Here is a 25,577-nt window from a genome sequence, read left to right as displayed (position 1 = left end):
CTGAGATCCCAGCTGCCATTGGCCCGAAGCATGTAGCCTGCCTGCTCCCAGGATACACCGCAGTTTCAGCACACAAATGAAACCTTTCCAGCTTCAGCACAAGATGCAACAGTTCTCTGGTGTGCTAGAGCCCTAAATAAAACACCATCCAAAGCCATGATGCATTTTCTACAGAAAAAGGGCAACAAAGCAACAGGCTTTCATTGAAGGAAAAAGTACAGGCCCACTACTCCCTAAACCCAAGCACTGATACACCTATTAAGGACACAATAGAGAATCACTTTATGGAAAGAACATTTATTTTTGTTTCAAAACTTGTGATCCATAGAAATACAATAAAATCAACATGTACGCAACTTTTAAAAAAACTTTGGTTTAAAGAAATATGTAACATCTAAATCTTCTGAGGTACAAAAGGCACAAGACCAGGCACCCATACCAAATCACCCACAGCACTGTTTGCACCACTACTACAGTGAAAGCTGGGAGGGCAGAAGGCAGGTCAAAGGAGGGTGGCAAGGGGAACATGGAAATAACAGCAACCAAAACAGAAGTATGTGTACAATGCCATTTACTCTTTCACAGGTGTTACATATTTTGTTGTCCTTTTTTGGTAAAGTGCCAGGACTCTTGGAGAAAAGGATGGATCATTTCTTAGAAATGAACTGGAACAAACAACAATAGAAAAGGAGGCAGAGAAACAAAGGCCTGCAGCAGGCTGGGTTTCAGTCAACCTCTGTTCTCCCACAAGGTCTTAAGAATTCATTTCCTCTTTCGTGAAACCATTTGTTTGAAACTGCAGAAAAAAGGATGTGAAGTGAATTACCACGTACCCAGTGCATGTATCACCGCAACCCAGATGGCTGCTCCAAGTAAAATGTCATTTCAGTCTGATGATCCCTGTTTATACTTCTCTAACCATCCAACGGGAAAGACACAGGAAGATGCAAAGGGCTGGGGAAGAAAGCATCTTTCCAATTGCACAGTTCTGGTGCCAACAGTAACAAAGCAGTGCATTCTAGATCTGGTAACATTTATCAGTCCATATGCTCTGGCACTCCAAGGGAATGCCTTGGAGGCTGGGGAGGTGGGTATGGGAATGGATGACATGAAGCTTGAAAAGCTTTCAGTAATTAGCAGAAATTCCCAGCATCTAGATGTTCCTATCTACCTTACAAGGAACTGTCCTCGTTTTGCAGTTAAAACTATACACAAATCTTTGTAGGAAGAGACCCAATTCTAGTCAGGTGATAATTCAAGTCATCCTGATGCGGCTACACTACACAAACACAGTGATATTCTTACATTTTGTGCTGCCATTGACAAAAATTCACTAAAAAAAGCTACAGCTGAACAATGTGGCCACTAAATGCTACATGATACTGATGGTCAGAGTTTTCATTATGGCCAAATTATTCCAGTAGTTAAAATGGAAACACCCAGGTTATTAAATGCTGTTATAAGGATTCAGTATATCACCAGCTTTGCATACACATGAACCTTCCTTCAGGTTTTGTTCCTGAAGGAGTATTACTTACCCCACTTACACCCTACTAGTACTGGACAAGCTGCATGCCTTGTTCTATAATCACCCTCGCCACTTCTGAAAAGATTGTACCAAAACACTGCTGTTCCCTGAAAAATGAAACCAGATCTGGATTAGTCAGAGCCTAGTCAATACTATTATTCAGGTTACAGTAAAGGTAGGGGAGAACACCTATGAATTCAGCTGCAGACGCTTATGAAGCACTTCAACATAGGTCACCACTGACAGCACAAAAAAACCCCCTTAGTTCCACTCCATTAATTCAACCACATTCAGAATAGTGAAGAGTTCTACCTGAACACAAGTTCTTTGTTAGTACCAGCTCTAGACAGAAGCTGATTACATTACACATTGCAAAACAAAGGAAGCAACCCTACAGTCTAACACATCAGCTGCAGCTGCCTTGATACACAGCAGCCTGTCAATCAAGCTGGACAGGACAGCACTTTGTCACATTAATGGACTTCTAAATGTATGCAGGACTGTACTGTGGAAGAGCCAGCAACAGGAGGGAGGAGAAATCAAGCAAAACACAAACAGACTTTACCTTCTTGGGCCATATTGCTGCCCCAAAATCTGGGAAAACTGTAGCTCCTCCAGCTTCTACATCACTCATCTGAGAAAACAAAGTCCACAAACTCTGTCCATTTACAATGCTTGTTGCAAATTCAATCCCACAGGCTAGAGTGCCCCAAGCCCTAACAGAGATATCTACTTGCACTTCTATGAGAGGCACTGATGAGGAAAGGATGCACTTCAACCAGCACAAACTGCAAAAGTAACAGTACCTGCTACCAAAGGCTTTTATTTCAGATGAAGGCTTTTGTTCAGCACTTGTCTGGATTATATGTAATTTATGGCACAATTAGCCATAACAAGTTGTGTACCTGCAGTGTTAATAAGTTCTCTAGAACAAGGGAGAGGACTTCAGAGTAAATCAGTTTCAAGAATTTCATTCCAGTTTATGATCCAATTAGGAAAACAAGTGTCTGTTAAACTACATGTTTCCTCAAATTGAAACCATGTCTTTGGAACTGATTTTCATAATTTAGTTTATGCATCTTGGTCAACCACTTCAAAAACTATACAACTTTTAGAAAACCTCACTTTCTGCACTGTTTCTATGCTATTCACCAGTGATGTTATGCCACTTCAAGCACTTTATGCATCTCAAGCTTTAATACAAACAGCTATGGGACTCAAAAAAAGCATCTATCTTAATGCTTTGCCCTTCTACATTGGCATGAATTTAACCCTACTGAATTCATCATTAATGATGTATTCACTATAAGTTCTAGACTTGATCCAAAACTCACCGAAGTTCCTGGAAACACCCCCATCAAACAGATAAAGTCTTTCCACCAATTTCAGTGAGTTTTTGATCAGATTCTAACTCTAAAAGAAACAAATTAATCAGATCCAACTCCCACCAATTTAAACAGCAGAACTACTATTAATGCATTCCCCAAGTCCCCACATTCTCTATTGTAACTTGGATTTCTGTTTAAAGCAGATATTACCACTCTGGTGTCCTCTTGCTTGGTACCTACAATAAAAGGGCATAAGATGCCACAGGTGCACAGGTTTTTGCCCCTTCCAACTAGAAAGCATGTGCATGCAACTTTGCAAGTTAATACCTACATCTTAGCAACACAACCACTCTTTTTAGTAAGGGTGTTGGTACATGTATGATATGTTCTGCACAGGACATACAAGGGTAAATTGCCTTTGACCATGTACAACTGGCAGAGAATAAGGTGCTTATTGATTCTAAATTAAGGCTTGTCCAAGAGTCTGAGAAGCAAACAATACAGATTGAGACAATTAAAAATTAAAGCCTCTTTGCAGCACACTTTCACAGCTACCTATCTTATTCCAATTCTTGCTTTGGAGATTTTTCTCTCCCCTGCCATATGAAGTTGAAAGCATTTCTGGTTCTGTTCTGAGCTGCATCTCACACTCAAGATATCAGCCCAGCCATAAATGCCATAAATATTTCACCACAGAATTTTAAATCTCAAGTTGCATCACTCAGAAGTTAGACCTAGAAAATTAGGAGATCCAAATTACTGATATAGTAAGCATAGGCTGATAGATAAAATACTGTCAGAAGACTACTGTGAAAGCATTAGGCCACTGTCACTGGCACTTACATTTTTGTTTCCAGTGTACATGGTCTGTAGGCTGTATAATGCATGCAAGTAATGAGTCTTTTCAATTCTGCATTTAACTCGGTTGCACCAAGTTTATTAGCTATGTCTCCTCCATTTGCTGAAGCGTCAGCTAGACCAGAATAACTCCAGCTTTGACAAACAGCTACAATGGAGGCTGACAGACCACAACATCAAGTGCTGTCAAACAGTGGTGGGAGAGCATGACTGTCTCACAGTAAGTGGCTGATAGTCAAGTTCTCAAACAACATACCACATGTGGACCCCAAGCACTCATCTTTGAGAAATAAGCCAAAATCTCCTCTCCGACCAACAGGAATCCAATGAAGTAAAAGATTTCATAGTATAGTGGCCAAAAGGGGAAGCTGGGCCCTATATTCAAGTTTTCTGCTCTGAGGTTAAATACCACCAGAATTCTATCAACTCAGACAGGACAGCACCTGATGCTGCAAGAATAATGAAATCCCTACTTCCAGATGCCAGGGAATCTCTACAAATAACCAACTGCACAAGCTGTAAACAAGATGCAGCAACAGTTACACTCAATGCATAAAGGATCATCATACTTACATAGTTTAAAAAAGTGGCCACACGATTTCCAGTCCCTAACCGCTTGAAAGCATCTGGCTCATCTTTCTATAAAATTAAATAAGAATAACTGCAAACTTCAAGCTCACAGACAGCAGACAGACAGAGGTACTTACATAGTTAAGAAACGTCGCTAGCCTATTTCCTTCCGATTTGAGTGTGCTGTCAAATGGTCGCTGTAACAAACAACAACTTTAACCCAATTTCCAAACAGGCTCACATTAGACATATATGTGTAGCTCTGCAGAGAGATCCTTAAGCCCAATTTAAAGAGTTGGAATAGGAAGGGGACAATTGATACAGGGCAACATTAAAGCCATTACAAATTGCAGCCAGGGTGCATAACTGCATGCACATAGTACTCAGATGCTAAAAAAGTAGCACTGGAGCAATTCTTCGGGCAGTGTTCTCAGGGCCTGTGGCACAGATGTTATCCAAGTAAAGTCAACAACAGGCCATTAGTGCATTGGACACTGATCCAAAGTCAAGAAATTAGGTGAATATGAAAAGCTGATCTTCAGTAGGTTTTAGATAACACACTCTAAATGTAGTGGTGAACTCAAAGAAATACTGTCACAACAAGCAAAAATTCATCTTCTGCCAGCAGGCAAAAAAATGCAGAATAGCAGCATGAACTTCTTTCAGGTGGTTGCCTGTTTAGGACTAAGGACCACATCAAAAAGATCAAACTGTCTTTACTCTGCAGGAGACATTAAGTTTCATTTGTTGAAGTATGAGATCTGTGGTGCCAGCTTAGAAGCAGAAAGAACATCTAGAATACCAATGTGTGTCTCCTCCCTTCAAAAAGTTGCAATTAAAAGTTTTACAACCTTAACAGTCAGGAAGTAATTTCAGCCAGGAGACATTAAGGTGCACTCTTCTACAGACAACTGATAGCCTTTTAACATTCAGAGAAAAGAAGAAATCAGTATTAGAAAAAAGCAAAGAAAAAAGCCACCTTCTCTAAGACGTTAAGAATTCAATCTACTTGAAGTATATGTTGAGTAGTAGTAAAAGGTCTTTCCTGAAATGAACATAAAAATCCAAAGACTTTCGCATCTGCATACGCAAACTCAATCCAAAAGCGCCAACATAAGAGCACTAAATATAGGGGATTCCCTGGTTTCTGCAACTGCTGCCAAATTCAGGTCCAGCCATACATTTCTGAACTTCAGTAACAAAAGACTTTTCAAAATTTTGAGCAACAACTAAAATCTTTAAGTTGTAATATGCAACTATTAAAAGAATCCTTATCTGAGAAATGCAAGCGAACAAAAAGCTGCAAGGCTGGTCAGGAGATGGTAAGACACAGCCATACCTCTGTATTTTGTTACTGAAAAATCTGTGATGCACAGAGAGCCTGGAAGACCCGTCCAAAACTAGGGCAAATTCTGCAATTGCCTTGCCTTAACTAATGACTGCAGCCAAGGTTACATTCCAAGCAGAGCTCTGCCCCAGCTGCCTAATCCAAAAGTCAAGTCCACACTGGCCAATTTGATGACTAAGGTCCTTGAGTTCAAAGGCTTTGAGTAGAATTTAAGAGCATTTGCTTGATTCAGGAAACAAAGCAGTCAAAGTTAACAGGAAAACTCTTTCAACAGGCCAAAGCTAACGAATATGAGCTTCCACAGTGTTGAAATTCAGGATTTTTTTATATATATTTTAACAGTGCTAAGTTGGGTGGCCTCAATTCTGCAGTCAATTACTGGGTTGCACTCCGGCTGCAGCCATCCCTTCTACCAGGTAAAACCACTGGGACAGCCTGAATTAAGCTAGATTCCATTGAAATGCCATGGTTCTACTGGAAACCAAGACATCAGATGGATTTTATACAGGAAGTTAGCAGTCACTATAGCTCTTCAGTACGATTAGCACGTTCCTAAGCTGTTTTAGGGTAATAATTAAGAATCTGTTTCTCTCACTTGCAGCAAAGCCGAGCTGTTACCTGCCAGGTAGAGCCCTCTAGTGCCTAGCACAGATCTGGCACCCACCAGCTGCAAGTTCTGCTCACTGTAGCACTGCCCTCCGGACCGCTGACCCGACAAATCCTCTTTAGGCCCTATAGCTGCAGCCACACTAAGGGTTTTGCCAGAAGGGCTGTGTGACCCATGAAGATTTCCATAATGGCTACTTTTTCGGAGGGAGGTAGAAGGATATCTTCTCCTCAGCCAGCTCCTGCAAAGTGCTTTAAAACAGCCACCAAAGGCAGACTTGGACAACCTTGCTGAACTCAGAAGCTTAACGGAACAGCACAGACTCATGATCCCGGGCCTGCAGACCTCAGTTTCCAAATAAAGTAATGGAAAGAAAATATTCAAGTGCTGCGTGACTACCTTTTAGTGTCACAGAATCGTTTAGCTTGGAAGAGACCTTTAAGATAGAGTCCAGCTGTAAACCTAACGCTGCCAAGTCTACCACTAAGCCATGTCCTTAAGTGTCACATCTACAGGTCTCTACACTGTAGAAGGAACCAAGGTGACAAAGACAAGCAGGCAGATTTTTTCATTGTTCTATTGAACTTTCAGCATCAGAGAAGGCAGCACAAAGGCTTTTGAAAAGTCATCATCCATCCATGCAACAGGGCTATAACATTAAGCGTTTTAAAAAACAGTTTCAACAGTTTTCTGTCAAAACTAACTGTTCCCCCCTCCCCAACCCACTAAAAAAAATATAATTGAAAGTGTGATCTTACCCTAGAAAAATCAAAGTGTGGCTCATACTGCCCTCCCATTCCATAGTTGGCAACCTACAGTGTGGAAGAAGGAAGCATAAGCATCAATTGAACTGCAAGTGACCGCTGCAGAAGATAGTATTTCCTCTCAGAAATACAAAACATGGTTTAAGAAACAACACTTTGTGGCAAGATTGTTATCTATAGCACAACTGGTTTCTCTTTAGATTGCTAGAAGTGAGGTACGTGGATGAGAAACAACTTAAGTACTCTTTCCCCTTCACAGTTTAAGGGTTTCACTGAGAATATTTCTCAGTACCAAATGTTTCTCAATAGCAGCACTCTACTTATCACTACAACAGCCTGTTTAACTTGAATTAGCTGCAATAGTTTTACACACTCTTGCTCCCTCCTCTGAAGAACTGAGTGTATGTAGTTCTCCAGTATGTGTGTCCAAACTAGGAGACAGAACTAGGCTGCGTCACACATGACATCAGATAAATAGGCCTACCCAGGAACACAGAAGGCTCAAAGCAGCTTAAAAGCACTGCTCCCCTTACTTTATCTGAAGATCAGAGAACATTGTTTAGTTACTCTGAGGCTGCACTTCACAGGTCTCCCAGAACAATTCCCTGGTTTCTGCGGACAGCCAGTAATCAACAGTACTTCAAGCTCTAAAACAGGAATTCAAGGAGCATGGAGGAAAAGCAGCCATACACAGGCTAAGGTACAACTATTCTGGCAGTGCTGTACCACTTCTACTCTCCTTGCTCTCCAGAAAGGTATAGATCAAGAGTCATACAAGAATATAGCAGGACTATGAAAAATATTTGGGTCTTTGGAAGGTTCATCTAGGAAGAAAGTTCAGCTTTTGCAGACTTGAAAGTAAGTGGCAGGCATTTCTCTCAAAACAAACTGGTAAGTCACAAATTCCTACACAAAGTTAATCTTCCATGTCTTTGATACCTCCACTCTTCTCTGCTTGGCACACAAAGGGAAAGCCATCTACCTGCCAGGTCCCTACAGCTAGCAGCAGCTGGAAACACCCCATACTCTTCATACAGGCCTTACCTACTCTGTGTGCGTAGTCAGCACACCATAGAACGAACCCCTAAGAGGGACTAGGTACAGGCCAGCTTTGTTTATATCTGCATAAGCACCAGATCACCCCAACCAACAGCTAATTTTACTGTTATTAAGTCTGACAAGACAGGTGTACCAACCTGCAATAGTTCAGCTGTTTTCACTGTCAACCCTGTAATCTGCTGCATTCGTTGATTCACCTTGGCCACAACAGGATCATCATCTTCCTCCAGCCATGAACTAGCGTAAGAGAAGGATTGAAACATTATTTTGGAATACCAACCACAGCACCGCATTTCCCAAGGCAGAAGGATCCTTCTGCCCCAAGACAGATAGCTAAGAGCCATTTACCATGCATTTGTTGTGCAAGCTCTTGCTACATGCAAAGCAGTTCAGCTGTAGGTAGCAGGTGACAGCTGTTAAGCACAAAAACCTTAAAGCTAAACTCTTCTCTATGCTTACCTTTTTGATACCCTGTAGCTAGCCACTGTAAGGACACCGGTTTTGGGATCACGTACTGTGGCTCGTGCCAGCTGTGTCAAAAAAATCCCAAGGGGAAAGAAACACATCAACTACAGGTTAGAAAAAATTTCCTCTCATCTTAACCAAAATCAACACCTGATCTGTCCAACTTCAGTGTATCACTGGATGAAAGTTATAGCTCCAACCTAGAGATGTTTTTTCCTATTTCTGCTCAATACATGCAGAAACAAGTGCAATCCATCACCTGTATTTGATCCTGGAAAAAGAATTTGACTGCACAAGCCACAATATTCATTAAATCCATAAGTACTGCTTGCTAAAGAGGTTTTGAAGGTACGTTTTTTAAACAGCTGGGGTCAGTATTGGCAAGAAGTAACAACAGAAGCTCACAACATACAAAGCCCAAGGCAGAAAACTCCTGAAGGCAACTCTCAACATTACCATGCTCAGATTTTCCAGTTGGAAGATGCCTGGAACATCTAATGCACAGAGACAGTTTGAGTTGTTACACCATGAAGGTAACTTTGCAAAAGCACAGCTCACCCATACACTTTAAACAGTAAGTAACACATCACCCTTAGGTCACATCATATTTGTAGGACAATTCTGGAACTTGGCAAGACTGATTATGTTTGCTGTAGCATCAAAGCAATAGACTACTGCCAGCATAACACAAGTCACTTTGGTTTTACATTTGCAGCCGAGACCAAGAACTGCGACAGTCCTTTTGCAAACTCAGACCACATTTAAATTTAACTCCTGCAAACCACACTTTAAATCATGCCTCCTTCCTTCCACCTAACTGTAGGTCACAGAAAGCCTTTTATTTGCATTTTCTTCAGAACATGCAGTCAATTATTTCCTTCATTTTTCCTCAGTTACATCTCCAGCCAGCTTTACAATCCATGTCAGCTGTCTTGTCCCTATACAAGAGTTTTGGCACAGCTGTTGCTGTAATTCTGACTCACTGTTATTTTGTTCCAGATTTCTCCTGCATAAATCATAACAGAAGAGCTGGGCTGACTGAATGTTGTTCTTCACTCATTTAACAAAGCATAGCTTTCGTGATATAATTTAGCTTCCCAAACTTTTCATTCTGTTGCATTTTCAAGCTTGTATATGTTTGCTTGATTTCTGCACCTAGCATTTGACCTAAACAAATCGGAACTAAAATAAGGCTGGCTACATTCACATTATTACATATCTCCTCTTTCTGATAGGCAGGCTTCTTTAAGACATACAAGCTACACCTCACTTGTTATAACCAACTGACAAATGTAAGGCTTCCTCTCAGGGTGGAGAGCGCAGCCTTATAATAGTAATTTGCTGGGCTTTGAAGAATCATCATAACACACTGGACTGGTCAGAAGCTTTACCCAGTCTTCCTCTTGAGAGTCTACATTTAATTCAGCATGTAGTCCATTGGCTTTTCCTTCTGAAATTCCATATTGCTGAAACCCTATAGCAATGAGTTTGAAGATATTCATGTGTCTCCCTCCACACTTTTTTGCCTGCTCAGCCATGCCTGTATTGCAGGGAACAGCCAGAATTTTGGGAATTGGGTTCTTATACTTTCAGGGCAGACCTGTCCCAATGCTACCTACACCAATGAAGTTAAGGATTTTCTTGACCCTTCCCAGCCAGCTCTGATGTATTGCCTGAGAAGTTGGAACTACTTTTTGGAATTGGAGAACAAGTGATTGCATTTTGCAAAACAAGCATGAAAACCAACTTGAATACAGCTACTCTCAATCACATACAGATGTTGTTTCTCTACAAAAAGTATTGGCAGTGTAAACTGCAGATAATGTTAAAGTTCTTGGACCCCAAAGTAGAAATTTCTTGCAAATACATTTTAGAACAAAGGAAGTGCTCATCTTTCTGAGCCCAAAACTAACACACTACTTCAGAGTTCTGTCAAAGCTTCCATGATTGCTAACTAAAATTTCCTGGCTGAAATTAAGCTATATTTATTAAGGACCATCTCATTACAGGACTTGCTTTTCCCATTCTTTCAGTAGTACTGCAGAATTTAAAGCTATTCCTGCAGCTAAGCTATAGATTTAGAAAAAACCCCAACGAATTAAGACAATGCTTGCTTTGTGTGAAAACTTTCATCTGAAGCTTAAGACCACAATATTTACCTATTCTTACAGGAAGTGGTCCCAGTTCTACACTACATAGATTATATGAAAAATTCCTATGCTATTAGTAATATAAGCAAAACTCAGTGAGCAAGACTTAAGATTTTCAATAAATCTTTCAATAAAAAGGGAAAACACTAAAAGAAAAAATCTGTCTTATTTAGAATGTCCTTATTTTGATAAAATAGATTGTGACACACCCTATTTGAATGTTTCCATTTCATCTGAAGCTCTTGAAGTTTTACAGTATGATGTAATAGGAAAAAGTCTCCATTTATGGAGGTGAGAGTCCTCACTGAGACAGAAGTGTTCTGCCAATACTCCCATGGCTGGCTGGTAGTCATAGAAGTCCAGCTTCACAAACATCCCAAATTATTCATGTTCCTAGGAAGCATCAGTTTCTCAACCTAACTATATGTTTACATTTAGAAATACATACAGAAGGGTAATTCTTGACTGGAACTTCAATATACCACTCTTCATAGCAGTAGCTAGAGGAGTTATAAAATGAACTATTCTTCTATAAAAATAGAAGCCTTTCATTTTACATGCTTGTTAGACCTGACAAAAAAGGTGTAGCGTCTACTACTGACCTCACACTGCCACACTTTTTTGCCAGAAAGGAAACAGACAGGAAATTCCACCTCCAGAAAAAAATCAGACAGGGTAATTACTAGCTTTGCATTAGGTAGCTGCTTTTTTATTGTGTGCAGTCATTAGAATTCACACCATGGGTAACTGGTATTGCATCAAAACTAGGGTTGCTACTCAAAGCTACTGCATTTGAGTTGAATCTACACTTAGCATGCTGAAGCTGTCACATCTGTTTCTTTGCTGCCCAGACAGCTACCTAGGTGGAAAGGTCAGAGCTAAGTGCTCCAAGTACTCCATCCTTCAAGTCCCAAATAGGAAATTATTTAAGAGCACAAATGATTTCTCCACTGTGTTAACTGTATCACATTATTTCCAATGAGCCGTGTACAGCCTCAGGAGAACACCAGAGTTCCACTCATGGATGCACCACAGCATCTAAAGTGCCTGCCTCTTTGCAGGTCTAGCCAACAGTTTGAAACAGCAGCAGTGGATTCCAGGTTACCTGAAGCAGGAAACCAAGCCTCTAGATATTCTTCTAGCACAACTTAAAAACCAACACATTGTTTCTTTCCACTTCTCTTTGAATTTAGGCTTTTTTTTAATTTTCATGTGAAGTTTGGCTCCATTTCAAAAGGCAGGCTTCAGGTATATTGGACATCCTACTTTATCACTGTCAGTCAGTCATCTACCTTTTCAGGTCGAGTGCCTAGTTTCCTAAAAGGTTTCTAAGCCAGTTTGAGAACTTCACATAATTAAGTGCAACAATGCATAAATACCTTCAGGAGCCTGGGCTTTATGGTCCTACATCACCAGGCAGTTTCGAAATCGTTCCCCTTAGGCTCACAGCTGCAGTGTATCATCTGTAGTATGAAACCAGATCTTTCAAATCCTTTGCCTAGTCTTTGCTAACAGAGATTAAAGCATGGAATTAGCAGTCATTAGTGAGATGGAAGAGGGGAAACTTACCCTTGGCTTAGCTAGTTGTTTAATTTTCTCAATTTCTTCATCAGACATGACATCATAGTACCGTACAATATGAGGGCTATCCCATTCATCTTCTTCCTTAAAGGGAGCTATGAGCAAATGAGGGTTTCTATTTCCATCGTGGTACCTACAAAAGAGCCTTTTCTGCCTTCGAGGTGTCTGAAACAAAATGCCAAACAAAACATTGTTTGCTTAACCACTTTTCATGAACTTAAAAACAGGCAAGACAAAAAAGGAAAGTGAGCTTCATTCCACAAACACTGTAAAAGTCATCAGCTGACTAGCAAATTTAAGAGGTAAGCATGAGTGATTCTGCAATTTACTGCAAATAAAGAGCAACATATGCCACTCAAGATACCACTGAGCAACATCCAAAACACTAAAGTTCAGGAGAACTAAATCATAATAGGTTACAGATCAAGCAAATAATTGCACCAACAGCCACCTGTAAATAAAGTGTGGTTCTTATGATTAAGACTATGCAGATGGAATAAATGGATTCCTTTCCCTGCACTGTGAATTAAAGCCACATTTTCAAGAAGTAACAGAGACTGGCTGGTCAAAATAGTCACTGCAGCACAAGGACATGTCTAAGATGCAAAAAGGAAGGAACAACACGATTCCGTAAGTGTGGCAAAGCGTAACCAACTCTAGTGGAAAAAGCCTCCAAGTATATTTACAGCCAGCATTTGAAATGGCCGAGCAGGCAGACTGAGGAGAACCAATCAATTTTCAACCTTGAAGAGTTACAGTTGAAAGCTGGTTTTCTGTCTAGGATTAACAGCTAAAGATAGAGAGGCCAAGACAAAGTACAGATCTCAGCCTGGACAGAACTACATTTAATTTTTTCTTAAAAAAACAGTTTCACAAAGAAAAAACTTAACACGTTCCACCAAGCTTGATCACCCTTATGCAAAGGCCGCGTAGTCAAGAAACTTTTGCCTTTCTCTTACCATTTTTACCCCTTCACCTCTGCAAAGGGCCTCATAGATATCACGCTCTGGCAAGTAGTCAAGAGGCCTCTCATAGGCACCACTTTGCACCACTGGTTCTGTTGTTGTCACGGTTTTGTTTATTGACCTCTCTTTCTTCTCTTCCTCTCTCTCCTTCTCCAGCAACTTCTCAAAGTACCGCAGATTACTGCCTGCTCTCTCATGAGTACTGTCTTCATTGGGAGAAAAACAGACAGAACCAGTGAGGTATGTAATCTCAGGAACTGTTAACACAAACAGGTCTTTGTATCAGAGACAACTATAGTTCTCCCCTTCTTAAAGCACTATCAGGCAATCAAAGGCATCGGCACCGGGAAATTTCTGTCTTTGCAGAGGGAAGATAGGCATAGTGTGCAAAAGAATCTTTTCTGTAAGGATCTGTCACAAAACTTGTATTCCGGGGGTGGGGGGGAAATAACACACAAATCCAAATGGTTTTGGTCTTCACATACCTCCTTTCCTTTCAGCTTTTCTGACCAGTTCTACTTAAGATAAGCAGATCATGAAGCTCATCAGCAGAGATCAAGGTAGTCTACTTGTTGCACCCCTCCCTTCCACCATGCTCCTCATTCACACTGTGCAAGCATGCTTTAGCCAAGGACTGCAAGGGAGTCCCAGCCACAAACTTCAGTCCCAAAGACTTCCTCACAGTTGGGAAGCTCACAGGTATGCATTACCACTTTAGCAGCCCACCCACAGCATCCATCTCTAGATGTCTGTAACAGGCTTATATGGGAGGTATCCTGGATCACTACCATCATTGAACTTATTAGTGATGTATTAATCATGTTAGTTGAATCAATAATCATCATCAATAGGTCTTCACCCAGCATAACTAAGAAGGAACAATTTCCCATCACCAATGTTTCTGGACACCAGCACCTAGAAAACTTTCTTTCCCTTCTGGCCCTCCCAAACTTAACTGTGTTTATCTTACACAACTAACCCAGAAGGCCACTGAAGTAACCACTTAGTACAGCTTAGGCTAATAGTAGCCAGACGAGGAAGTTGAGCCCAGAGCAGAGAAAGCTGCTGCTCCCAGAGGGGACTGCCAAGTCTGTTCCATTGTTTGGTGCAGATAAGGATTTGGATTCTGCTGTCAGTGCTAAACCCTATTGCAGAAGGAGCTAGATTCAATACATATTCTTTTTCTTCTAGATTCTGATTTATGAATTCCAATGCCTGCAGAAATTAGACCGATACATATTTTTCAAAAGAAAGGTTTCAACCACACTCAGGATGCAACTAACATCTAAACTAAGAACCACAGCTGGTTAAGGAAAAAACACAAATACATAACACAGCAGATGTTAACTCTATGCAGGAAGTAGGCAAAGTTGGATAGAAAGCAATGTTTATTTGCTTACCCAAGAAAAAGCTAGAAACAGACCTGAGAGAAAAGGAGGTTTTAAAAAACTCAACCTGTTCTAAATATTCAAAAATAAATACTTTAAGATCTCAGGTAAGGTAGTCTTTCGGCATCAAAAAATACCTGCACTGAGGAACGAAGAGGAGTATATGAAGTCAGTAGGACTTTACAGAAGTTACAGCACACTGCCCAAGTCTGTGGTAGTCTTTATCTCCACTCGAGAAACTCAAGACTTAACCGCTACCAAACACAGTGTGTCAGTGCACTGAAGCAAAGCTCACAGGTACTGCAGTCAGACACACATTTGGTCTTTGGGTAATAACTGCATGGACTATAAGTCAGCTTGCTAAAGTTATTTCATGCATATGTAGAATAGTTGTCTTTTCCAGGACCTATGTTTATTTTAAGTCACCTGGCATGATATCCTTCCAGTCAGCTCACCAATATGTATGGGCCATGACTGCTCTTGGCTCTGTTGCTGGCAATACTCCCGAGTGCTAGGATAGGGTGTCTTTTGTTCTTACCAAGGGATATCAGGCGCCTGGTAAACTCCATGGCTCTGTGTAAATCCCCAAACTGGAAAACAGCATAGCTGAGATAATCTAGGATCTCCACTTTGCTGACTGTTGTATCCTCCCCCTCATCATGTTGTTTTAAGGCTTGTTCCATCCAGAGCACTGTGTGATAGTAGTCTCCATCATTGTAAGCAGTCTTCCCCATACCAAAGCAGTCACCAACTGTCAAAGTTGATCTATATTTTGTTCCTAAAACCAAAAGGATAGCTTTAAGCAATCCACACAGAAGCATCTTTGCCTTCAAATACATGGGCGCATTGAGGAACATCTGTAAATACACATTTTCATCATCCAAAAAGGCTTCTAAAAGTCAATACTTTCACAATATTTTAGGTTCTGTACTGAACTGATCACCCTCAGAGTTAAAGATTAAATTCTATCCTAATTCTGTGCATTAATTCCTTTGGAAATTGAGACATTTAACATAGAAATTACAGCATTAAGCTATTGAGTGTTCTGTTTAGACAAAAGCTGAGCAGACTAGCAGCTTAACAGATTTTACTGAACCTACAAATTAACACCGGTAGATGATCAGAGAAGCCTGACCAAATGCAGGGCTAGCTTGTCTGCTCGTTACTGGAGATGGGTATTTGTGCGTAAGAAAGCTGATGGCTATTAATACAAACTGTGTATCCATTTGACTAACTGCACTGATTTCTGGTTGCTCCAGCTCAGCAGATACACGGGTAAGACTTTAAGTTCATTGTTAATAACCTAAATATAACTAAAACTATACAGTCAGCTGCTCTACCTACACTTCAGCAAAGCCTATTCAGCTTGTAAACAAGGTGTTGCTACCAACCATAACCTGTCTCAGTAAGCCTCTCATAAGCAGCAACAAACATTTATCAGGACTCAGCTGCCAAAACACTGAAGCATCCCAATATACTATGCACTTTCCAAAACATCTCTGTGGCAAACACTATTAATCCTCATTTCACAGATAAAGAGCAGAAGCAAAGTTATTCAACCACAGCCTCACTGGAAGACCACAACGAACAAGAACAGAGCCAAGCTTTGTAAGAGCCAGAGCAATGAATTATGGAGCAGCTCCCTCCCTTGGTTCATAAGTTATTTGGGGCAGGAAGTATCCATGGTTATCTGCTTACACAGCAACTAGCACAAGAAAGTATGTCATCCTTTGTTGTTTTGGTATACCAATCATAAAAGCCAGCATTTTCTTTTAAGTAATACTAATTTTTAAAAAACACACTACTTGAGCTGCACGCTACTGCGGACCATAGCTCTGGCTTGGGTAGGTTCTCAAAGCACTGACATAGATAATGTCCTCAAGAATTGAAGCCACACAGACACTCAGCATCACGGTTCTTCCTCGCTACGGAAAAAGAGACTTCTGGAGAGAAACACCTTCTGCAAAGAGCTTGAGGATGTTACCAGTTCCTTTTAAAGCAGGAGACCTTTGTGCACTTACCTGGTAAGTTTCCTCGAGAGAGGGTTTCAGGATCCAGTTTGTATGTGTCCTGCAGGCGCATCAGAGCCTTTGCAGCTCCAGTCTCATCTTCTTCAGTTGGAAAAAACTGACGCTGAATTGTCAGATTTGTAATAAATCCTTTGCAGTAAAAGGGGAAGATGTTACTTCCAGAGTTTAGATAAATATCAGTACCAGATTACCACAGAAAAGGAAACACCTGCTGTGTTTTGGGAATTGAGATTCAAATAATCCAGGTTTTAAGTGTCTTATTAGGCTCCCAAGTTATAAACACAATGCTTTCTGTCCCATTAAGAAATACAGCTCACAAGCAAAAGATAAAGGATAAATAACCAAAACTCTTAGCTTTCTTGTGCTACACAATTACCAAAGTACAATGTGAATCTATGATCTTCATTTTCCCGTAATCTCTTTCTAGCATGAAAGCTTAAGAGCTTTCATCAGTTCTCTGGAACTATCGAGAGACAACTGCAGATCCTCATACTGGACAATTTCAGATTCTGTACTCCAACCTGTAAAGCCACGAGAGCTTTCAGGATCTCAGCCCAAGGGACACAGACTCTGATCCAGGATCCCCTAAATAGGGCTACAGCCTTACTCACTAAGAGGCTTTTAAACTTGACAAGTAAAACCAGATGACATTTAGAAATAAAATAAGTGAACTACATAAACATATCAAGGTTACACAGCAGGTTGGTTGGGTAGAAGCAGGGCGATTAACTGAAGGAAAACCACCCAGGCATTTCCAGTCACACAGCAAGCAGAACTAGAAAAGGAAGCCTTTAGAAAAAGAATTAATGACAAAAATACTCAATAGAATTGAGTATTTTATTTCCATCTAGGATGACTATTCCAAAAGGCAATAAAAATCTTAGCTGGATAAAACTTCCAAGTACCTAAACTTTAGCATATGCAGAGTACAAAGGGAAAACATGTGTTCTGCCCGAAAACAGTCTCTTCTCCCTTACTTTCAGGGATCCAGTAAAAATAAACCTCCATTTAAAAAAACAAAACTGTGGAAGCAAATTCAGGCAGACACTTTGACAATGATGCAAAACCAAAGATTAGTACTGGAAACATTTGATTCAGAAGGCTAGGTTTACCGATAGCAATTGTGTATTATCCTGTTATCAACAGACCAACTACAACATCTGGCAACTCCAGTGCTGGGGCTGATATGAATGCCTTCAACGATGCAGCATGGGTCTCATTTTGATTCTTAAGTCTTACACACTGATCAACATGGTCAAAAAAACAATGATCACGAAAATAAGCAACAGACTGGGAAAGCAGATAAGTGAGTTTTACATATAAAGGAACATAAAGCTCAAGACTAGGCATAAAACAATAGTTGTCAACATAGCCAACAACTTTAGCATATCCTATTCTCCCCTTTTTCCCTTAACAAAACAAGTACCAGCTTGAGTCCTGACTGAAATGTGTTTCAGTGGCAAGTTTCACTCACTCAGGTAATGTGTAAACAAGAGGCCAGTCATTACTTTAAGTTTCAAACAAGCTTAGCAACAATATTTAAACCACAGCCGAGTTCACAGCTTTTCAGAATATAAGCAGCAACTGTGTCATAAGGCTACCTCCTGATATCTTCCCCACTTACCATTTGTTGTATCCTGAAGAACTAGGTTTTCCAATTCCAGCCAGTCTGTATTTAAACGCTTCACCAGCTTATATGCATTTACAGGATGTGCCAGATACCCTTCTGGATCAGAGGTCGATTTGCTAGTCAGTATATCCATTTTTTCAGCCCAGCTGGAATGGGAAGTGTATACCTCAGTCTGAGAACAATTTACAAACGCACATATTCCTTCTTAAGTCATTCCAATTACACAGCTACAATCAATTTATTGCTGCTTTCACCATCATCACTACCTCTCAAGCTTTCAACTTCACAAAGATAGAGCGAAGTACAACTGATTTGTAAATTACAAGTCTTTCTTTTAAAAGGGATTTGTTTCCCTGCTTACTACTCCAAGCCTTACTACTGTATGCATGCATGTCACTTGCAATGAGTCTAGCCATTAATTTTCAGCACAATACACTTCAGAAAACAATGACATAGAGCACACAATCACCATGACTGTCATTTATCTATCTCTTAGTAAAAACATAAATAAAACTCCAAGAGCTTTTTAGCTTTACAGAAACTAAATCCTAAACTTTGGTTTTCAGACTGGAAACCCTCAGAAAGTACAGTGGCAGTGCTGTCAGCCACCCAGATTACACTGTTGGTCAGCTTTGAAGCAGTAGTTAGTGGGAAACTTCATCCTCTGGTCACAGTACATTTGAACTGCCAACTACATTGCTGATGCTACAGTGAGAATTTCTTCTGTTGCCCTTCATATTATCCCTCAACACAAACACCTGGCCAAGCTATGTGTTCCTCTGATACTCAACAGGAAGAAAACACTGCTGAGAAGCTAATAACTGAACATAAGTCCCCTTTGAGCATGTATTCTCAAATTCAGTAAGCCATGAATGAACTATGGTTACAAACAACTTCACATAAGCACAGATAAAATATTGTCAGACTACCTGGCTTCTTTGTACTGTGATGCTGCAACAGAAAACAAAAGATTCCAGAGATCCTTTGTAGGGATATCAGATCATCTAACATACTTAAGACCAGTCTTACCTGCACTCCCTTTTTAGACTTTCACTGCTCCTAATATTTATTTTGCAAATAATACAGTCAAGTTCTAGCCTCTTTACTCACAACACAATGATTTTGAATTTTGGAAGTAACACACAATGCTGAAAAGCATTACTATATGCAAATGATAGAATTTAGCACCTCTGTTACCAAGTATATGCTTCATACACTAGCAGGATACAAGGACTCAAATACTGACGCAGTGATAGAATACTCTTGCTTACAAATACAGCAAAATACAAATCATCTGAACACTTAACACATTAAAAAAGCACTCACACACATCAATGTTTTGCTCGAAAAGGCAGCTTTTCAAGAAATTAACATCTGTGTATATACAAGTGCCAAGGCATTCCTATCATTTCACTGCTCCATAGCCCCATCCCCACCCTATAGCCCCAAAGGAAGATCAAACCACTACATATAGCCTGGAGTTTAGAATTTTTTTTGAAACATGGCTCCATTTAAAGACACTCAGCTCTACAGAACCTGGACCTCATTTAGACTAGTGTCACACCCTATTAGATACTACTTTCAGCTCAAGAAAACATGAACAGTCTTCCCAACGGACACAGAGAACACTGATTGTCAGCAAGAGCCTTTCAAGTGATCTAAGCAATCAGGATAATGTCTCAGATGTGCCGTAGCCAGGTCAGCAACTGATGGGAACAAGGCAGGAAAGCTGTCCCTGAAGGGAAAGCCAATACAGGAAGGAAGCTGGGGATTCAGTGCATGCTCCACTAAATGCAACTGCCACACTTCACCGTAAGCAGTGCCAGTGCTGTGAAACAACAGGCAGCGCAGAGCGCTGGCACCCAGAGGCATTTAACTCACAAGTGGGCAAGGCTCCTCTGACATAAGTAGTCTTCTCCACAGGAGCACTGTAATGGTACAAGGAAAGGGAAAAGTGGGAAGAGCCCAGCAGACAGTTTCTAAACAAGCAGACGAAGTCTAAATGATATCTGAAGCAGGGCCCCTTCTCTACAGGTTTATGGGAATAAATTACAACCAAGTGAGTACCTATGGTATCACTGATTCTGAGGAAATACTAACAAGATCCAGCAGCAAGAAGTAATGACAGAAAGCTGTGGTGTAATCAAACACAGATGAGCCATTTTGTCACCCTTCATTATGCAAACCTCTGCCCCACCTTTTAATCTGAGAGAGCTTGGTCTCTTCTGCTCTGATATATTCCTTTAAAGACTGTACCAAGTCTTTCTCTGCATAAATCAGGTCTGTCATTTGACCTAAAAAACAAGAGTATGAGCAAATGTTAATCAGACCTAAAAAAGTAACAGTTTCCAACAGCACAGAAGACAGACCTTAAATGCTCTAGGGCTATTAAAACCACCACAAAGAACAGACAAATTGAGGGTGTGCACTTCAATGCCTGTAAACCACAACAACTATTTATACATACAGGTCTGGCATTTAAATGCTTCAAGAGGCTTTTAAAATCCCAGTTTCAGTGGCTTACATACCTTTGCTGCAACTGCCTCCAAATAACCTTTAGTATTATAACTGTATGCAAGCTAGTCAAAAGAAAGGTTTAGCATTAATACAGCTATTGAGTCAAAGCAACAAAAGATCCAAATAGTTGCCAAAGCATCTGTTCTACATATGGATACAGATTAGGTCACACTAATAAATTGTTAGTGTAACCATTGGCATCACTTAAAGTTACAGCTTTTCAATATGGGTAACTGTGGAAACACAGCCTAACATGAAGTACAAAGGAATTTCAGACTAAAGTTTCTAGACTGCCACACAAACTCTCTCCTGATTAGCATTAGTGGAAATTGCTAGCATGTCAATCCTAATTGCTATGACAAATTTTGCTTTTCAAAGACCAAACACTGAAAGACTGGATGAGATTTATAAATGCAGCCACAGCATTAGTTTCAGCATTCCACAGTAATTATTAACAAGGCATGATTAAGCAGATGGAAGTCAGCATGCTGTGCTATTTTCAGCATTAGGAAAGGTTCAGAAACAGCTAAGTGTAAAGAAAAGGTGACCCCTCACAGTAACTTTGTACAAAAAGCTACTTAGGAAAAAGAAAACCAAATAATACACGTAGTTAAACACTGTTTAGCCAACTCCAGAGCACAGGCACATGTGCTGGAGCTCGGTAGTGAAACACCATTGCCTTGCTCTGGCTGAGTGGTTCCACACAGTGATGCAAAAGAAACCACTAGCAGCTTTGAGTTTTACCATTCAGAAACACAGCTCCACCAAGCTCAAAGCGTATGTTAGAGAACAGCCAGTTTAGTTAATCTCTAATATCCTTGGGGCGGGGGGGGGTGGGGGGTGGCGTGGGAACTCCCCACAGTATTCCACAGGAAAATATTAGACCAAGTCACAGCAGAAACCTCTGTTGGTGTTTATTTTATTTCACTCTACCAGTCATACATGGTTGCATCACAGCCATTAGCACACAAGAACTAAGTTGTCATAAAAATAAATTTCTTTTCAGAATTTATAACAATGTAAATTCTTTGGTATTTATTCAAGTCTTCCAAGACACACACAAGGGGGATATTTTTTCCTTCTGACCCCTCACTCTAGCTTTTTGAGAAGACAGGAGATCTCAGGTTCTGTGAAAGAAAATATTCCACATATTTATCACTTCAATTATTTTCATAAATCAAATTCAGAACTGTACTTTTTACCATAAGGTCTGTACTGTGTTCAAGTTGACGACAGGTGCACATTTCTTAACACAGGCACTGTCTAACTTAACTGACAGAGCCCCTGGAGAAGCTTGTATCATGTTGCTCACAATGTGCTAAGTTACCCACGTGCAAACAAATTGCACTGATGCAAGATTTGCAATTCAGAATAGCATCAAGGATGCAGCAGAGTAGCTTTTCCTAACATAGACAGTGTTTGATAGGGCCATATGAAGAAAGCCATGTGCTGCAACTGTAAACTTCAGTTTTTGCAATCACATTAACTTCATCACAACATTGTGCATTGGTTCCTTCCATACCTATGGAGGTGAAGAACTCTGCTTCTGTGTGCCAGACCAGGAAAATGCAGGTAAAGAACACCAACTGTAGCCAGGGCTTCATCTTCCAGATTGCTCAAACCTGTAGCAAAAAGGAAAAGGAGGGTTAAAAAGGATTAATATTTGTGAGAAAAAAATCCAAGGCATTATTCTTCCTCTTCAGTCATTTCACCCTCATGAAAATTATTTAGGTCCTTGAAAGACTGAATTCTAATCAGTAAAGCTTGAAAAAGTCTTCTTTGACCACAGAAGCTGTTACTTAACACAATCTCAATGTGTAACCAAATGCTCTCTGGTATACTCTTTGGGATTTACATTGAAGACACTGCAGTCCATAGAAGGCTTACATGACAGAAGCAATATATTGTCCCTTGAGACATTGAGAACAAAATCTTCTGCAAGGGCAGCTCAGTGCCTTCCACGTCATGCATGATTATAGCTGGAAAATAGGAGAGTATGAAAATTTGTATTGTATTCCAATAATAACAAAAGTCTAAATTAAATGGTCAGACTTCTAGCATACTGTGAAGCTCAGTTACATAAACTGTCTAGAAATACAAACAGTGAGACAGCCAAATAGAGAAATATAGCATTTTGTAGTGTGGAAGTGGCAGCAATGGTTGGAGAAGTTGAAATTTCCAGCTCTGCTTATTCAAGATGCATCTTTCCAGCACATGGGCCTCTGGGCACAACCCTTATGACTTCTGTATTTCAAAGGCTGTGCCAGCTTAGAAACCTAGCCCCTTGAGATGGAGGCTGAAAGCAAGCTGTTGTATTTCTAAGAGCACAACCCACACAGGACATGGAAGGGAAAGACTGAGCAGACAGGCAGACAAGGTAGTAGCCAAGTGAAGTAAGGGATGCAAGGTTTGTACAGAACAGACTCCTGGGAGCTATAATTCCCCTGGTAGATCTGATGGCCAGGACTGCCTCCTATGCAGAATTTATGAGGAGCCTGCGCTGCACTTGGATCAGCCCACAGCTCACTGGAACCGCCTGTTCACTGATCAGGAACAGCCACCACAGCCAGCCCCCACATACAAGCACCGCTCTCAGCAAACACTGAGCTGTCAGAACACCCATGCACGCAGTGGCAGAAGGATGATGACAACTGTTCACCTTAATTCAACAAGCAATTCTTTTCTCCTACCCAACATAACTGGGTAAACTGGTGGCTGGAAAAGACCGCTTGCAACCTGCTCTGACTCCAAATACAGTAAACAACCTGCAGCTATTTGGGGCAAAATAGCATCACTTAAATCTGATGAGAAAGGAGGACAGAGCAGAGAACAAAAGGGAAAAAACACAGAATATCCCAAAATTTCAAGCAATGCAGCAAGTAGGAAGGTATTAAAATAAGATAATTCTTGAACAACTCTAGCTCCTTGTTCCCTTGGGGCTCTATATATCTATCTGCCTGCACATCATGAGACAGAAGTGAAAGGTGGTTATCACTCTTTCCTTCTGGGTTTTCAAGCCCACAGCATGATAGCAGCCCTCACCCTCAGCTGAGCTCACCAGTGCCAAGGATGTAAACACCAAACACACCATCAGTGATCACTATCATCACTAAGACATTAGTAATTACTCTGTTCTCTGCTATTTATTATCACATGGCAAGATGATTATTTTTAAGTTATTCTTTTGATTGCTTTAAAAGACTGCATGAGGAATCATGAACATTTACCACAACAGTTTGCAAGCATGAGTAAGCAGGAAAATGTCTCATGGCATTATAATAAGTCTTCTCCTTTCTCTCTTCTGTTTCTCACCCCCCCTGCAAACCACATATTCCCAAACTGCTTGTTTAAGTTAGTTCAGAACTAGTACACGGGTAATCTGAGAATTGAGCAAAGCTGAATGAATAGTACCATGCAGAGGTCTGCCAATACCGAAAGCCACAATAAGTGATGTAGCAGAAAGCACAGCAAGTCAAAAGCACTTGGGAAGTACATTAATTTGGATATATTAAGCCACAACTGTCCCATCTGCATAGCCTGTCATTGTTTCGCAGAGTGTTTTTTTGGACACACTACACAAAACCTGGCAAAACAATTACAAGGGAATTTTCCTCTTAAAACAGAACTCTACATTCTCTGCTCTACACCTCCCCACCATGTTCTCATGGATGAGGACATCTGCCAAGAAGAACACTTACTACAGCTAGCAGCTTGTCTTTATAGCAGATCTTTAACAGCTTTTCCGTCCTACTCAGATTTACTTGAGTCAATAAACAGAAACCTCAGTAAACACAGAACTCAGTTCTTGCTTGAACAAGGACACCTGGCTGCAGGGTTTTCAAATTGTTTGTACACATTCTTTTCACAGCTGTTACTTGGAAAACCAGCACAAATAACTAACTACAGGAGGCTGAACATAATGTTATAACCACATTCTTGGACAGCACAAGCATGTGTGCATACACACACGTATGCATGCCCACCCCACCACAGCTAAACCATCTGCTAACAATGAGGGTAAGAGGCAGAAGGGACATTAGCACCTCCTACCTCAATAACTGAGACAAATGTTTATAAAGCCACTGTGTTTTATTCAAACAGAGAATGAAAGAACTTAGTTGCATAGAAATGCCAGATAGGAAGTCTGCATAGCACAAACAACCTACTTTCCTGGCTTCTTTTCAACAGCATCTTCAAATGACTAAGACATCATGCTGGACAGGTGAATTTAGGGTCTCCTTTTATTAAAGGGATACTTACATGGTAACAGCAACATTCCTCTGCACCAGATTGCAAGCACTTGAGCAGAGCAGCTGGGCTCCATTCAGCCTTGGGCTGCAAGAACCTCCCCACACAGGAGCTGAAGCCGGCAGTTCAGGCTGCGCTGAGCTGGGCTTTAAGAGGGCCCAGGACAAGCAGCACAGTGCCCTGGCTTGTCAGGCTACGGCAAGTGCCATCAGCATGGGGCTCCTAAGGCCACACGTACCTTTGAGATGAGCACGTACACCACTGCCTTACCTGCAAGACAGCTCTCACTAATGAGAAACTGTCCCAGTAACACTGATAGAACTAAACTTCTCTGCGTACAGTAACAGATACTTAACGTTTCGGTCCTTTCCTTCCCTTGAATGTGCCAGCCAGCAAAGCTAAAAACTAACCAAAGGGATATTGTACAGACACTTCTTTAGAGTGTGAGACCTCAATGAATCATTGCTCCCACTGGAAAGAGTGCTGTCAGACTTCAGAGAGCACTGGCAGAGGGGAAAAAGGTTTTTCTAGACAAAATAGA

At 40.7% G+C, this 25,577-nt stretch overlaps 1 protein-coding gene across 7 annotated transcripts in view; it reads right to left on the bottom strand.

Annotated features, from left to right (window-relative positions):
- Positions 1–274: 274 nt before the first annotated feature.
- The window catches only part of P4HA2 (prolyl 4-hydroxylase subunit alpha 2), a 30,518-nt gene continuing 5,215 nt past the window's right edge, over positions 275–25,577 (bottom strand). The window contains exons 3-17 of one of the 7 annotated variants that reach the window (XM_037398209.1): positions 22,311–22,410; positions 20,469–20,565; positions 18,266–18,417; positions 16,633–16,770; positions 15,150–15,389; positions 13,218–13,429; positions 12,247–12,423; positions 8,522–8,592; positions 8,200–8,299; positions 6,998–7,051; positions 4,422–4,481; positions 4,288–4,353; positions 2,094–2,162; positions 1,539–1,635; positions 275–796 (exon numbers count right to left, since the gene is read on the bottom strand). In XM_037398209.1, coding sequence (XP_037254106.1) covers positions 726–796; positions 1,539–1,635; positions 2,094–2,162; positions 4,288–4,353; positions 4,422–4,481; positions 6,998–7,051; positions 8,200–8,299; positions 8,522–8,592; positions 12,247–12,423; positions 13,218–13,429; positions 15,150–15,389; positions 16,633–16,770; positions 18,266–18,417; positions 20,469–20,565; positions 22,311–22,392 — 1,686 coding nt within the window. In that variant the 5' untranslated portion in view covers positions 22,393–22,410 and the 3' untranslated portion in view covers positions 275–725. Of the gene's footprint in view, positions 797–1,538; positions 1,636–2,089; positions 2,163–3,066; positions 4,354–4,421; positions 4,482–6,997; positions 7,052–8,199; positions 8,300–8,521; positions 8,593–12,246; positions 12,424–13,217; positions 13,430–15,149; positions 15,390–16,632; positions 16,771–18,265; positions 18,418–20,468; positions 20,566–22,310; positions 22,411–25,577 lie in introns of those variants that run through there. The other 6 variants (XM_037398206.1, XM_037398205.1, XM_037398207.1 and 3 more) reach the window with 6 other exon arrangements.

The sequence above is a fragment of the Falco rusticolus genome, chromosome 8 (genome assembly GCF_015220075.1).
Source record: "Falco rusticolus isolate bFalRus1 chromosome 8, bFalRus1.pri, whole genome shotgun sequence".
Lineage (NCBI taxonomy): Eukaryota > Metazoa > Chordata > Aves > Falconiformes > Falconidae > Falco > Falco rusticolus.
Note: the sequence above shows the minus strand (reverse complement) of the source record. Positions and strands in the feature narration are given on the sequence as shown.